The following is a 16,377-nucleotide window of genomic DNA, read 5'->3' on the forward strand; positions in this document are numbered from 1 at the left end:
GGGGCTTTGTCCAAGCGGACATCTCTATAGGTCGGTTTGAAACCTGACCCGCCCACCCATCATCAACCTGTCAATCAGAGCTCACCTGACTTGTCACCTACCTGTCACATGACCCATTTCTGTCTAAAATTATCTTCAAGATTCATACAACACCCTAACCCCTAACTCTCTCTCTCTCTCTCTCTCTCTCTCTCTCTCTCTCTCTCTCTCTCTCTCTCTCTCTCTCTCTCTCTCTCTCTCTCTCTCTCTCTCTCTCTCTCTCTTTCTCTTTCTCTTTCTCTTTCTGTTTCCCTCTGTCTCTCTCCCTCTCAGGGTGGTGGTGCTGACCAGGTGGATGGAGTCCGCACTGCTCTGGACAACAAGACTTCTCTTCTGAACACCCCTCTGCTCTCCTCTTCTCCCCGGGGGTCCCGAGACCCCTTTACAGACTCCCCCTTTAAACACAACGTCAAAGATACTTCATTGGACGAATCAGACCAGCAAACTGATGGTACACACACACACACACACACACACACACACACACACACAAAATGCCTTAGTGTCATATATGATTGATAAATTGTCAATCAGTTTCTCAACCCCCATTGGCTGTTGTCCCTGACAGACAGCAGCATTGACCAATCAGAGCTGGTGACTGAGCTGCTGAAGGAGCTGTCCAATCACAATGAGCGTGTGGAAGAGAGAAAGGTGGCGCTTTGTGATCTCTTGAAGCTGATTCGAGAAAACACTCTGCAGGTCTGCTGGGACGAACACTTCAAAACCATCCTCCTGTTACTACTGGAGACGCTGGGGGACAGAGAGGTACACACACACCCCCGTTGTGTACACATGATCATTAATGTACTTACACGCGCACACACACAATCTGCCAACTTCCTCAGCTGTCTTGTTGTCCTCTCTCTCTCCGCTCCTCCCTTGCAGCATGTGATCAGGGCGTTAGCTCTGCGTGTTCTGAGGGAGATTCTGAGCCGTCAGCCGTGGAGGTTCAAGAACTACGCTGAACTCACCATCATGAAGGCCCTGGAGGCACACAGGGACCCACACAAAGAGGTATACACACACTGTAAAACACAGACATACACACACACACACTCCTTAAAATATACACACACACACTCCTTAAAATATATATATACACACACACTCCTTAAAATATATATACACACAGCTGGTGCTATAACCCTGTTCCTGTGTGAGTAGGAGGCATTATAACTGGTGCTATAACCCTGTTCCTGTGTGAGTAGGAGGCATTATAACTGGTGCTATAACCCTGTTCCTGTGTGAGTAGGAGGCATTATAACTGGTGCTATAACCCTGTTCCTGTGTGAGTAGGAGGCATTATAACTGGTGCTATAACCCTGTTCCTGTGTGAGTAGGAGGCATTATAACTGGTGCTATAACCCTGTTCCTGTGTGAGTAGGTGGCGCGAGCGGCAGAGGAGACTGCAGCAATGCTGGCGTCGTCCATCAGTCCAGACCAGTGTGTCAAGGTGTTGTCTCCCATCATCCAGTCGGCTGACTACCCCATCAACCTGGCTGCCATCAAGATGCAGACCAGAGTAATAGAGAGGGTCCCCCACCACGGACTAGTCACAATGCTGCCGGAGATAGTCCCCGGACTCATACAGGTAGCACACACACTCGTGCAGGTCTCACACACACACACACACACACACACACACACACACACACACACACACACACACACACACACACACACACACACACACACTCGTACAGGTCTCACACACACACACACACACACTCATACAGGTCACACACACTCGTACAGGTCTCACACAAACACTCGTACAGGTCTCACACAAACACTCGTACAGGTCTCACACACACACACTCGTACAGGTCTCACACACACACACTCGTACAGGTCTCACACACACACACTCGTACAGGTCTCACACACACACACTCGTACAGGTCTCACACACACACACTCGTACAGGTCTCACACACACACACTCGTACAGGTCTCACACACACACACTCGTACAGGTCTCACACATACACACAAAGATTACACACATCCTCATGTTATTCAGAGTTATGATCCATTATGTCATGTTACGGAGGGCTATAACCCATCTGTCATGTTATGCAGGGTTATGACAACGCGGAGAGCAGTGTGAGGAAGGCCTGTGTATTCTGTCTGGTGGCCCTCTATGCAGTCATAGGGGAGGAGCTAAAACCTCACCTCAACCAACTGTCTGGCAGCAAGGTGAGGGACCACGCCCACTTTCTACTAACCACACCTATTACCTGTCTTCCAATACATCCACACTAGCATGCTTGATTCTCAAATGAATCTATAGCTACACATTTTACACTGAACCAAAATAAACGCAACGTGCAACCATTTCAGCAGCTACAGTTCATATGAAGGAAATCAGTCAATTTAAATATGTAAATTAGGCCCTAATCTATGGATTTTACCTGACTGGGAATACAGATGTGCGTCTGTTGGTCACAGATACCTTTTTTAAAGAGGGGGAGATAGGGGCGTGTCAGTATCTAGTGTGACCACCATTTTCCTCATGCAGCGTGACACATCTTCTTCACATAGAGTTGATCAGGCTGTTGATTGTGGTCTGATGTGGAATGTTGTCCCACTCCTCTTCAATGGGTGTGCGAATTTGCTTGATATTGGTGAGAACTGGGACACGCTGTCATACACGTCGATCCAGAGCATCCCAAACATGCTCAATGGGTGACATGTCTGGTGAGTATGCAGGCCATGGAAGAATTGGGACATTTTCAGCTTCCAGGGATTGTGTACAGATCCTTGCGACATGGGGCCATGCACCATCATGCTGAAACATGAGGTGATGGCGGCAGATGAATGGCACGACAATGGGCCTCAGGTTCTCGTCGCAGTATCTCTGTGCATTTAAATAGCCATCGATAAAATGCAATTGTGTTCGTTGTCTAACTTATGCCTGCCCATACAATAACCCCACTGCCACCATGGGGCACTCTGTTCACAACGTTGACATCAGCAAACCACACGCCCACAGGCATATCAAGAAGCTCATTAAACAGCATGATCATTACACAGGTGCACCTTGTGCTGGGGACAATAAAAGGCCACTCTAAAACGTGCAGTTTTATCACACAACACAATGCCACAAATATCATGTTGAGGGAGCGTGCAATTGGCATGTTGACTGCAGGAATGTCCACCAGAGCTGTTTCCAGAGAATGTAATGTTAATTTCTCTACCATTAGCCGCCTCCAACCTGTGGCACTCTGTTCACAACGTTTACATCAGCAAACCACTCGCCCACACGACGCTATACGTCTTCCAGCTGCCCAGTACAGCGGAAACCCGGGATTCATCCGTGAAGAGCACACTTCTTCAGCGTGCCATCTAGGGTGGCCATCTAGCGTGGCCATCTAGGGTGAGCATTTGCCCTCTGAATTTGGTTACAACGACCGAACTGCAGTCAGATCAAGACCCTAGTGAGGACGATGAGTATGCAGATGAGCTTCCCTGAGACGGTTTCTGACAGTTTGTGCAGAAATAATTTAGTTGTGCAAACCTATTTTCATTCGCTGTCCCGGTGGCTCGTCTCAGACGATCCCTCAGGTGAAGAAACCAGATGTGGAGGTCCTGTTCTGACGTGGTTGGACGTGGTCTGCAGTTGTGAGGCCGGTTGGACGTGGCTTATGGTTTAAAATTTATATTTAAATTCTCAGGTAGACATTCATGCAGTCCGTATTGCAATTGGACACTCCCTCAACTTGATATCTGTGGCGTTGTGTGACAAAACTGCACATTAGTGGCCTTTTTATTGTCCCATAGCACAAGGTGCACCTGTGTAATGATCATGCTGTTTAATCAGCTTCTTGAAATGCCATACCTGTCATGTGGATAAATAGTCTTGTCAAAGGAGATAAGCTCACTGACAGACACATTTGTCAAATCAAATCAAATCCAATTTTATTTGTCACATACACATGGTTAGCAGATGTTAATGCGAGTGTAGCGAAATGCTTGTGCTTCTAGTTCCGACAATGCAGTAATAACGAACAAGTAATCTTACTAACAATTCCAAAAAACTACTGTCTTATACACAGTGTAAGGGGATAAGGAATATGTACATAAGGATATATGAATGAGTGATGGTACAGAGCAGCATAGGCAAGATACAGTAGATGATATCGAGTACAGTATAACATATGAGATGAGTATGTAAACAAAGTGGCATAGTTAAAGTGGCTAGTGATACATGTATTACATAAGGATGCAGTCGATGATATAGAGTACAGTATCTACGTATGCATATGAGATGAATAATGTAGGGTAAGTAACATTATATAAGGTAGCATTGTTTAAAGTGGCTAGTGATATATTTACATCATTTCCCATCAATTCCCATTATTAAAGTGGCTGGAGTGTGCACAATTTGACGGAAATAAGCTTTTCGTGTGTATGGAACATTGGCTCTTTGTAAATTTCAAGTTTATGAAACATGGGACCAACACTTTACATGTTGTGTTTATATTCATGTTTAGTGTAGATGACTGGATCAGGAGGATTCATGAAGAACTGTTTCACTTCTACAACCCTGTAACCCCCCCCCCCCTCTCTCTCTCTCTCTCTCTCTCGCTCTCTCTCTCTCTCTCTCTCTCTCTCTCGCTCTCTCTCTCTCTCTCTCTCGCTCTCCAGTTGAAGTTGTTGAATCTGTACATCAAGCGTGCCCAGTCTGGCTCCAGTGGTGGTGAGCCCCCACCAGACAGCCTATAGAACAGACAGATGGACAGCGCCCCACACAGGACAACCATGGAACTGCACTCTCCCTCCGGAGACTTAACACACATGGACACACTCTTACATGGATGGATAAACACACACTCACACGCTTACTGACATGCTTACATGAACATGCTAATATGAAGGCACAGACTGACACACACACACACACACACACACACACACACTGTCCTGGACACAAACTCCCATTGCCTCTTTGTTGCCTACTACAATGCACTCTGGGATACGGTGCAGAAGAGAGGATTGTTGTAGTTCCCTTCACAAACATGGAAGATCCACCCCTGATCTCCTCACACCTAACCACACCCTCTGATGATGCACTAGCCACACACCCCCAGCCAGGATGGATGGCTAGAGAGGAAGGGAAGAGGCTAGGTATCTGCATTCTGCAGACTGGTGTGTTTATGTCTATGACAGAGAGTGGAGGGGGTTTATATTTCTGAGGTCAGTCCATCTGTCATGGTGGTCGAGTGTGTTTATGTCTGTGACAGAGAGTGGAGGGGGTGTATATTTCTGAGGTCAGTCCATCTGTCATGGTGGTCGAGTGTGTTTTAACCCCTGAAACTCTGAAGGCACACTAACCCCTATGTAGTGCACTACTTTTGGCCACTACATACGCCTCTGGTCAATCTATATAGGGAAGTAGGGTCCTCCTCTGTGAGCAGTTAGGTCATAACTGTTCATAACAACTACATAGGTAATGAGTGTAAGGTATGGGAGGCGGAATGTGCTTAGCTATACATGACAGTGATTTTAACTCTTTATCCAGAGCCTATTTACTGTAACAGTGGAAGGGAGAGGATGAAATTAGTTAACCATGTCCGCCCCTTTCAGAGAAGTCCATGGTACCTTCCACTGCTTTCCTGCCATGTCTTGGATGAGCACATTTCAGACAAAGAGGGGGGGGGGGGAGACATGGCTTATTATTATCACCTAATGGATATGCCTCTACACATGATAACATGGAATAATATCCAATAACGACGTCCTTGAAGGAGGTGCTCTGCGTCCTGATCAGTGTTGTTTTCTGTTGCCATAGTCTCTCTACTTTGGTTTCTCTCCTGGGAGACGTTTTGGACAACTGTATTATTTAGTGATCTGAGAAACTGTCCTCTCTTCTTCCTCTTCTTGTAACAGTCTGGCTGTTACCGAGTTGTTTTCCTCTGTGCATTTACAAAGCTGTGCTTACAATAAAATGAAGAAAAAAGAAAAAGAACTTGTACAGACCATAATAAACACGGGTTTCTGTCTCAGTCAGTGGGAGGGGGCACCTGTTCTGACACACACACACAGGGTCTACAATTAACCAAAGTTGCGTCCTTTGTGCACTGACCGGAATCAACTGGTATTTATTGAGCACAGCACTGAAGATACTCAGTGTGTGACTGTGTGTCTGAACATGGAAGCTGCAGAATATATACAGTTGAAGTTGGAAGTTTACGTACATTTAGGTTGGAGTCATTAAAACTCGTTTTTCAACCACTCCACAAATTTCTTGTTAACAAACTATAGTTTTGGCAAGTCGGTTAGGACATCTACTTTGTGCATGACACAAGTAATTTTTCCAACAATTGTTTACAGACAGATTATTTCATTTATAATTCACTGTATCACAATTTCAGTGGGTCAGAAGTTTACATACACTAAGTTGACTGTGCCTTTAAACAGCTTGAAAATTCCAGAAAATGATGTCATGGCTTTAGAAGCTTCTGATAGGCTAATTGATGTCATTTGAGTCAATTGGAGGTGTACCTGTGGATGTATTTCAAGGCCAACCTTCAAACTCAGTGCCTCTTTGCTTGACATCAAAAGAAATCAGCCAAGACCTCAGAGAAAAAAAATGTAGACCTCCACAAGTCTGGTTCGTCCTTGGGAGCAATTTCCAAACGCCTGAAGGTACCACGTTCATCTGTACAAACAATAGTACGCAAGTATAAACACCATGGGACCACGCAGCCGTCATACCGCTCGGGAAGGAGACGCGTTCTGTCTCCAAGAGATGAACATACTTTGGTGCGAAAACTGCAAATCAATCCCAGAACAACAGCAAAGGACCTTGTGAAGATGCTGGAGGAAACAGGTACAAAAGTATCTATATTCACAGTAAAACGAGTCCTATATCGACATAACCTGAAAGGCCACTCAGCAAGGAAGAAGCCACTGCTCCTAAACCGTCATCAAAAAGCCAGACTACGGTTTGCAATTGCACATGGGGACAAAGATCGTACTTTTTGGAGAAATGTCCTCTGGTCTGATGAAACAAAAATAGAATTGTTTGGCCATAATGTTGTTATGTTTGGAGGAAAAAGGGGGAGGCTTGCAAGCCTAAGAACACCTTCCCAACCGTGAAGCATGGGGGTGGCAGCATCATGTTGTGGGGGTGCTTTGCTGCAGGAGTGACTGGTGCACTTCACAAAATAGATGGCATCATGAGGTAGGAAAATGATGTGGATATATTGAAGCAACATCTCAAGACATCAGTCAGGAAGTTAAAGCTTCTCTGAAGCACAGAATCATCTAGAATGTCATTGTATGTTGTAGTGTTAAGATTTCCCTTCACTGGGACTAAGGGGACTAGCCCCAGACTATTATTCCTCCTCCACCAAACTTTACAGTTGGCACTATGCATTCGGCCATGTAGCATTCTTCTGGCATCTGCCAAACCCAGGTTCGTCCGTAGGACTGCCAGATGGGGAAACGTGATTCATCAAACCAGAGAACGCATTTCCGCTGCTCCAGAGTCCAATGGCGGCAAGCTTTACAACATTCCAGCCAACGCTTGGCATTGCGCCATGAGCTTAGGCTTGTGTGCGGCTGCTCGGCCGTGGAAACTCATTCCATGAAGCTCCAGACTAACAGTTATTGTGCCTGACGTTGCTTCCAGAGGCAGTTTGGAACTCGGTAGTGAGTGTTGCAACCAAGGGCAGACTATTTTTACGCGCTTCAGCACTCTGCGGTCCCGTTCTGTGAGTTTGTGGGGCCCACTACTCCACGGCTATGCCGTTGTTGCTCCTAGACTGTTCCACTTCACAATAACAGCACTTACAGTTGACGAGGCAGCTTTAGCAGGGAATAAGCTTGACGAACTGGAGATTGCATGGCTGTGTGCTCGAATTTTATACACCGTGTCAGCAACGGATGTGGCTGAACTAGCCGAAGCCACTAATTTGAAGGGGTGTCCATATACCTTTTGTATATAGTGTATATCCATTGCTTTTGTCAGAATTGCTCAAGTTCATTAGGTTTGTTTAGGAATCATTGATGGACAGCAATATCCAAACCTTGTCTCCTTTTTATTTATTTTTTTGCAGATTAAAGTCAGGAGTGAGACTAGACCACACATGAACACTCAACACCTCTTGGAAAGCCATTCTGGTGTCTGTTATTAAAATATGCTTAATTCTCACTCTAAAGAAATAAAACTATTCTAGGGTTAGGTTTTCATTAGACTGAGTTGAGTTTTCCTCTCATTTTTTGCCTGGGCTTTGCTCCTTTCATATTTATTTTGATCCTAACAAACTCCCCAGTCCCTGCCGATGACAAGCATACCCATGACATGATGCTGCCAACACAATGCTTAAAAATAGAGAGGGTTTCACTCTGTTGTATTGGATTTTTAATTTTACCTTTTATTTAACTAGGCAAGTCTGTTAAGAACAAATTCTTATTTTCAATGATGGCCTAGGAACAGTGGGTTAACTGCCTGTTCAGGGGCAGAACGACAGCTCGGGGGTTTGAACTTGCAACCTTCCAGTTACTAGTCCAACACTCTAACCACTAGGCTACCCTGCCGCCCCGGCAACCCTGTAGTTTTTAATTTAGGCCAAAATTGAACACAGGTTTATTTATTTTGAATTGATCATGCAGGCCAGTAATATGGAGGGAATGCAATGTTGATCCCTTTGTATTGTGGTAGCAGCATCATGTTATGGGTATGCTTATGAAAGGAGGAAAACTCACCTCAGTCTTCTGACAACCTAATCCTGAGACAGGGTTTTATTTTTCTGTGGGACAACTACACTTTTTTTCTGCTAAATACACACTAGAATAACTTTCAAAGAGCTGTTGTGTCCCTGAGTGGTCAAGTCTCAGTCCTGACTTAAATCAGCGTTTTTTTTCTTTCTTTTTTTTATCAGAGGGTTTGAATATTGCTTTCCATCGATGATTCTCAACCCAATTTAAATGCGCTTGAGCAATTTTGACAAAAACAATGGATATGCGTTGCCCTAAGAGTTGAGCAACGTTAGTAGAATCTTATTCCAAATCATTCACAGCTGTAATGGCTGCCTTCACCAAGTATTTACTCAGGTGGGTGGAGACTTATCTAATTATGATATTTCTGTTTTTTTTTCTTAATTTGTTAAATGTTCTTTAACTTTATTTTACTTTGAAAATGTAGAGGAGGGAAAAACATCTAACTATAATCCCTTTTTTGATTTTTAAGGAAGCAAAATGTGAAAAAAGTTCAAGGGGGTGTAGACTTCCTACAGGCACTACCTGGTTCTACCTGAAGATGAACTATAGCCTCGTATTAGGCTCTGAATGTGTGTTTAGGAGGAACTACAGAATAGGCTATAGTAGCAGAAGGTGGTAGTAGTAGCAGTAATTGTGGTACAGTAGTAATGGTAGCAGCAGCAGTAATTGTAGTATTAATTGTTGCAGTAGTTTTAATTGTAGCAGTAGTTTTAATTGTAGTAATAATTGTGGCTGCAGTAATAATTGTAGCTGTAGTAATTGTATTAGTTGTATTAATTGTAGCAGTAGTATTAATTGTAGCAGTAGTAATTATTGTAGTAATAATTGTAGCAGTAGTAATAATTGTAGCTGTAGTAATAATTGTGGCTGTAGTAATAATAATAAACACCAGACCAGCTGCAGCACCAGCCCTCTGCTGGGACACACCAGACCAGCTGCAGCAACCAGCCCTCTGCTGGGACACACCAGACCAGCTGCAGCAACCAGCCCTCTGCTGGGACACACCAGACCAGCTGCAGCAACCAGCCCTCTGCTGGGACACACCAGACCAGCTGCAGCAACCAGCCCAATGCTGGGACACACCAGACCTCTGCTGGGACACACCAGACCAGCTGCAGCACCCAGCCCTCTGCTGGGACACACTAGACCAGCTGTAGCACCCAGCCCTCTGCTGGGACACACCAGACCAGCTGCAGCACCAGCCCTCTGCTGGGACACACCAGACCAGCTGCAGCACCAGCCCTCTGCTGGGACACACCAGACCAGCTGCAGCACCTGCCCTCTGCCGGGACACACCAGACCAGCTGCAGCACCAGCCCTCTGCTGGGACACACCAGACCAGCTGCAGCACCTGCCCTCTGCCGGGACATATCAGACCAGCTGCAGCACCCAGCCCTCTGCTGGGACACACCAGACCAGCTGCAGCACCACAGTGTGGTCCTATTTGGTCCAGACACATAGGGCTGGACTGATCTGTGGTTATGGAGCCACCATAGTGGAACTGTGCTGGAAAGGACAATGTGAAAGAAACACCAGTGCCAGCTGAGAAGGGTTCTGGTCAACCCAGTAATGTGGATCAGGCACTAGTGGGTGTTGTCTCTTGAACCCGTTCACATTTCCTCTCAAACTTCAGGGAATTCTCTTGTCTATTTTGATTCAGTCCAATTATTAAATGTGTGAGGCATGTTGGTGGCCAAAGTAAATAGCAGTGTCCGATTCACAGGTTAGTATGTAACGTGATCAACTCATAAAATGGTAATTGGCTATTGCAGGACTGAAGATCACAATCACATTACAATCATTCCCACTAAATACATCCGACTTCACATCTGGCTGTTGGCCTTTGGTCCAACACACATCTCTTCCCCCCTCTATTTTCTACAGTAGGAACACACTGTTCTCTGGAAGCAGAGGGGTACCAGCCTGTGAGCCTGCTAGTCTGTATCAGCCGAGTATTGTTGTCTCGTTTGAATTATGCATTTGTGTATTGTGAATATGTCTCTGTATGTGATGGGGTGAGTGAACATGATATGAACTGGTCACATCGGCGTTATAACGTAGAAGGGGTTGGCAAAAGCTCTGACTGAGCCCATTGGCTGAGCTGGGTGCGTTTGGCAATAGAGCGGCTTTCTGATTGGCCCCGCGACATCTCCCCCTGCGGCTGGCGACAGTCCGCAAGGTTTTGAGAGGGCTCCCGTCTGATGAGAAGCCATGTTCGTGCTGCCTGCATATGTGTCTACCGCTACTGTTCTGATCGTTAAAGAGTCTTATTTAACCGACCGGGAACTGTAGCCCTGGTCACACGAGTCCGCGATGAAAAAAGGAGAGAGGTTTCGGAGGGCACAGGAAGCGCTGGCTGCGAGCTTCTCATAGGACGATTCCTAACATCCGTGAAACAAATGCAAGTGAAGTTTTATAATGCTACTAGACTGCTAATGCTAGCTCACTAGTTGAGACGGACATGGCGTGTGAATGTGGTGTGTGGACTCAACATCCTGCATTTACGTAATGTTGCTAGTTAGCTATGGCTGGGCTCGGGGATGCGACGATGTCACCAGCAAAATTGACTTTTGAGGACAGCAAGTGAGCCAACTCGCGCTAGTTAGCTAGGGGAAATACACAATTTTCACGCAACTGAGATACTTTTAGTGACCTTTTTCGTATCAGGTTAGGAGTAGCCAGCAGATCCGACCCGCTTGCTTACAGCTGCACTAGGGTCAGACAGCCTTCCCATGTAGATTAAAAGACACCGCGCAGTTTAGCTCGGAAAACGTACCTCAATCCAGGGAATGACACATGTGTTGTACTACGAATTGTCCCATTATCCCAACTCATACACCGAGAAGATTGAACAACTGCTAGTTTTCAGGAAAACTGTCCTTTTGGTTCTCATGTTAGATAGCAGAAACCATTTCGGGAATGGAAGTCAGCCAATCATCTCCTTTGTTGTTCAATACAGCAGTTTGCTTAAAGCTGCAATAACTTTTTGGGCGACCTAATTAAATTCATATATAAATGTGAGTAATAGGCGCATCGCAGTCACTACAGACTGAGTGCTACAGTCACTACAGACTGAGTGCTACAGTCACTACAGACTGAGTGCCACAGTCACTACAGACTGAGTGCCACAGTCACTACAGACTGAGTGCCACAGTCACTACAGACTGAGTGCCACAGTCACTACAGACTCGGAGTGCCACGGTCACTACAGACTCGGAGTGCCAGGGTCACTACAGACTCGGAGTGCCAGGGTCACTACAGACTCGGAGTGCCAGGGTCACTACAGACTCGGAGTGCCAGGGTCACTACAGACTCGGAGTGCCAGGGTCACTACAGACTCGGGGTGCCACAGTCACTACAGACTCGGAGTGCCACAGTCACTACAGACTCTGAGTGCCACAGTCACTACAGACTCGGAGTGCCACAGTCACTACAGACTCGGAGTGCCACAGTCACTACAGACTCTGAGTGCCACAGTCACTACAGACTCGGAGTGCCACAGTCACTACAGACTCGGAGTGCCACAGTCACTACAGACTCTGAGTGCCACAGTCACTACAGACTCGGAGTGCCACAGTCACTACAGACTCGGAGTGCCACAGTCACTACAGACTCGGAGTGCCACAGTCACTACAGACTCGGAGTGCCACAGTCACTACAGACTCTGAGTGCCACAGTCACTACAGACTCGGAGTGCCACAGTCACTACAGACTCGGAGTGCCACAGTCACTACAGACTCGGAGTGCCACAGTCACTACAGACTCGGAGTGCCACAGTCACTACAGACTCGGAGTGCCACAGTCACTACAGACTCGGAGTGCCACAGTCACTACAGACTCGGAGTGCCACAGTCACTACAGACTCGGAGTGCCACAGTCACTACAGACTCGGAGTGCCACAGTCACTACAGACTCGGAGTGCCACAGTCACTACAGACTCGGAGTGCCACAGTCACTACAGACTCGGAGTGCCACAGTCACTACAGACTCGGAGTGCCACAGTCACTACAGACTCGGAGTGCCACAGTCACTACAGACTCGGAGTGCCACAGTCACTACAGACTCGGAGTGCCACAGTCACTACAGACTCGGGATCGATCCCAGACTGTCACATAACCAACCGGGAGTCCCGTAGGGCGGTGCACAATTGACCCAGTGTCTTCCGTGTTAGTAGAGGTTTTGGATGAGGGAGGGGGGCTTTACTTGGCTCATCACGGTCTAGCGACTCCTTGTGGCGGGCCAGGCACCGGCAGGCTGACTTCGGTCACAGTAATATGACGGTGGCTTCCGGCTTCAGCGGGTGGGTTTGGCAGGTCATGTTTAGTAGGATGGATGACTCAACTTTCGCCTCTCCCGAGCCCCTTTGGGGAGTTGCAGCAATTAGACAAGATCGTAATTGGATATGACGAAATTGGGGAGAAGGGGGGGGGGGGGGGTTAATAGATCTTGTAATTCTCATTGAAAGCAGCGGAAGCTCTGTTCTATGTACACTTTCTATGCTTCCCGTGATTAAGTTTACTTTTTGCATCTTGTACTTAAGTTTTGTAGACCAGCTTCAAACTGCTTGAAAATACAATATTTTTGGTTATGGATTAAAAAAAAATTCTACAGGTGGACAGTTTATTAGGTACACCCATCTAATAAAGATTCAATACAAATCTAGTACCCAGAAAAGGCTGAATTCTTCGGTGCATGGACATGTTGCTCAATTGGTATCAAGGGACATAACTTGGGCCAGGAAAACATTCCCCACACCACTGCCACCCCAGCCTGTACCGTTGACAACAGGCAGGATGGGACCATGGACGCTGCTTATGCCAAATCCTGCCATCAGCATGCCTCAACAGGAACCGGGATTTGACAGACCAGGCAATGTTTTTCCACTTCTCAATTGTCTCGTGTTGATGATGGCGTTGCCCACTGGAGTCACTTCTTGTTATTTTATCTGATAGGAGTGGAAACCGGGTGTGTTCGTCTGCTGCCAATCGCCCATCCGTGACAAGAACGGACGAGGTGTGCGTTCCAAGATGCTGTTCTGCACAGCACTGGTACTCTGCCATTATTTACCTGTTTGTGGCCCTTCTGTTAGCTTGCACGATTCTTGACAATCTCCTTGGACCTCCTCAGTAACGAGCTGTTTTGACTCACAGGACTGACTGGTCGTTTTTTGTTTGTCGCACCGTTCTCTGTAAACCCCTAGACTCTTGTCGTGTTTAAAAAGCCCAGGAGGCCGGCCATTTCTGAGGTACTTGAAGCGGTGCGCCTTGCATCGACAATCATACCATGCTTGGGAGTTTCTTCGGTCACTAGTTTTGCCCAATCTAACGTTAAATCGAGCAGTAACTGAATGCCTCAATGCCTGTCTGCCTGCTTTATATAGCAAGCCACGGCCACGTGACTCACTGTGTGTTGGAGCGAACCATTTTCGCCTACCTAGTAAACTGGCCACTGAGTGTATTTCACAGAGGGTAAAGATGGTACAATGATTCTCCCTACAATGACTGCTTGTTTTGTCTCACAAACTGAAATTCGGTGAACTAGTAGAATTATTAACAACCAAGAAATTGAGTGATTTCTGCATATTACGTTTACATGTGCATTTAGCAGACGCCAAGGGCACAGACACATTTTTCAACTAGTCGGTTACTTATCCAGACTACCTGCCACTGTTTTCAGTCTAACAGTTGGGATAATGATACAATTTCGAAGTACAATGCGTTTCTCGTCCCTGGATTGAAGTACGTTTTGGAGCCATATCACGTTCCTGCTCTGCCATGTCTTAATGTACACAAGAAGCCTGTCCGACCCTAGTGCAGCTGTAAGCAAGCGTGTCGGATCTGCTGGCTAGAGTCTGAGGTTAAGGTTAGGAAAAGGGGTTAGAGAAAATGCCCTACTAACCTGCTACAGAAATCACTTTATATCTAAATGGCGTGGAGTTTCCCAGTTAGCTAGTTATTAGTGGTGGAGGGGTTTAGCTAGCTAACTATGAGCGAAAGGTTATTTAGCATATGCTGTTATTCAAAGCGTCGTGATGGTTGTGGATTCTGTTGTTAGCTTAGCCTGCTAACTTTACCTAGCTAGTCTGGTTGTTGGCTTCATATCAATCCAGATTGCTACTTTCACTTGCAGTCATATTATGGCGAGATATCGGGCTAGTGTGGCGTGCAATCAATTCGCCTTCAGTTAGCTACAATAGCTAGTTAGCTAAAAGCAACTAACTAGCTTCTTAGCCAACCACAACTAGCTAGCAACAACAACTAGCTAGTTACCATAGCTAGCTAACTTTCTCTTCATTGTCTCCAGTCCACCAGCAGTGGTTTATTAGCCTGCTGGCTGCAGTCCCTTCCCCAGAGACGAAGCTGGCGGCCCTTCGGCTAGAGGCGGAGGAGAAGGAGCTGGGTACCATGGCCTGGGTGCTGAAGATGGACGATGCCACCATCGAGTCAGGGCTGGTACACGACTTTGATGCCAGTCTGTCGGGCATCGGGCAGGAGCTGGGGGCTGGCGTATACAGTATGAGGTTAGAGAGACCGCTTGATACCCGATACATACAGTATGAGGTTAGAGAGACCGCTTGATACACGATACATACAGAACTAGTTATATATCAGTGTGTCGGAACAGGAGATGGGAGGTACAAACTCTTCCTCTCCTAAACCCCTGGCGGGGATGCACACACACACGCGCACGCAACACACACACACACACACATACACATACACACACATATACACACACATACACACACACACATATACACGCACACACACACACACACATATACACGCACGCACACGCACTGCATCCAGCTGAATTACAGTCATGTATGTGGTATCACATCCCCTCTGTGTGGTATTGTGTCGGTGTGTGTTGTTGTTTGTTTTGGAGTGTGTAGGGATGAGGAGGGGGGGGGTGTCACAGCAGGTTGCCACGGAGGACAGAGGGCTTTAATAGCCTACCAGACACATAAAGGATGCATCAGCAGAATACATGGTACATAAACCCTGTCAGCACAGCCCAGGGAGGGAGTGGGGATAAGCTCCCCCCCCCCCCCCCCCCCCCCTGTCTCAGGGACATTGCTATAAGGCATCCAGCTTAACCTAATTCTCTTAATCTGCTATGAAAAGTCAAACCTGCTGTTTAATGTGGATCCCTTCTAGCCATAACTGTCTCTCTGAGTGGCTCAGTGGCACGTCTCGGAGTGATGACATCGTGTGGTGGAACTGTGGGGTTGCTATGGCAGCAATCAGCTGGGATGCTCGGGGGGGGGGGGGGGAGTTTGTAGCTGTACCAGTCAGATCCTCCACTATGGAACAGTCAGGAACAGACACAGCTCTTACTTCACTGTCACCACAACAGCCTAAGTGTAAGAATGTGTGTGTGTGTGTGTGTCTTCCCCACAGATGTTTGTGTCTGGGATGTTGTGTTTCTGTGGGATAAGAATTCCCAGCATTGTCTGCTGTCTTATCAGGATCCTGTGTAAGTGTCTAGAGAGCAGCTGTGGTGCTCCGTAAGAACAGAATGTCTCAGCTAGCCAGTGGAGATGGCTCCTCGTGTGTCAGGAAGCAAGGGTGTATTCATTACGTCGATTCTGTTGCAAACCGTTTA

At 46.7% G+C, this 16,377-nt stretch overlaps 2 protein-coding genes across 2 annotated transcripts in view; both read left to right on the forward strand.

Annotated features, from left to right (window-relative positions):
* Positions 1 to 6,007, forward strand: part of LOC109879615 (CLIP-associating protein 2-like) — a 111,612-nt gene extending 105,605 nt beyond the window's left edge. The window contains exons 36-41 of the mRNA XM_031789025.1: positions 313 to 490; positions 608 to 804; positions 925 to 1,053; positions 1,424 to 1,630; positions 2,122 to 2,238; positions 4,690 to 6,007. Of these exons, the coding sequence (XP_031644885.1) occupies positions 313 to 490; positions 608 to 804; positions 925 to 1,053; positions 1,424 to 1,630; positions 2,122 to 2,238; positions 4,690 to 4,767 (906 nt within the window). The 3' untranslated portion in view covers positions 4,768 to 6,007. The remainder of the gene's footprint in view (positions 1 to 312; positions 491 to 607; positions 805 to 924; positions 1,054 to 1,423; positions 1,631 to 2,121; positions 2,239 to 4,689) is intronic.
* A 9,067-nt stretch (positions 6,008 to 15,074) lies between these two features.
* LOC109879614 (upstream-binding protein 1) overlaps positions 15,075 to 16,377 on the forward strand; it is a 25,568-nt gene continuing 24,265 nt past the window's right edge. Inside the window, exon 1 of the mRNA XM_031789026.1 lies at positions 15,075 to 15,289. Coding sequence (XP_031644886.1) covers positions 15,174 to 15,289 — 116 coding nt within the window. The 5' untranslated portion in view covers positions 15,075 to 15,173. The remainder of the gene's footprint in view (positions 15,290 to 16,377) is intronic.

Source organism: Oncorhynchus kisutch, linkage group LG14 (genome assembly GCF_002021735.2).
Source record: "Oncorhynchus kisutch isolate 150728-3 linkage group LG14, Okis_V2, whole genome shotgun sequence".
Lineage (NCBI taxonomy): Eukaryota > Metazoa > Chordata > Actinopteri > Salmoniformes > Salmonidae > Oncorhynchus > Oncorhynchus kisutch.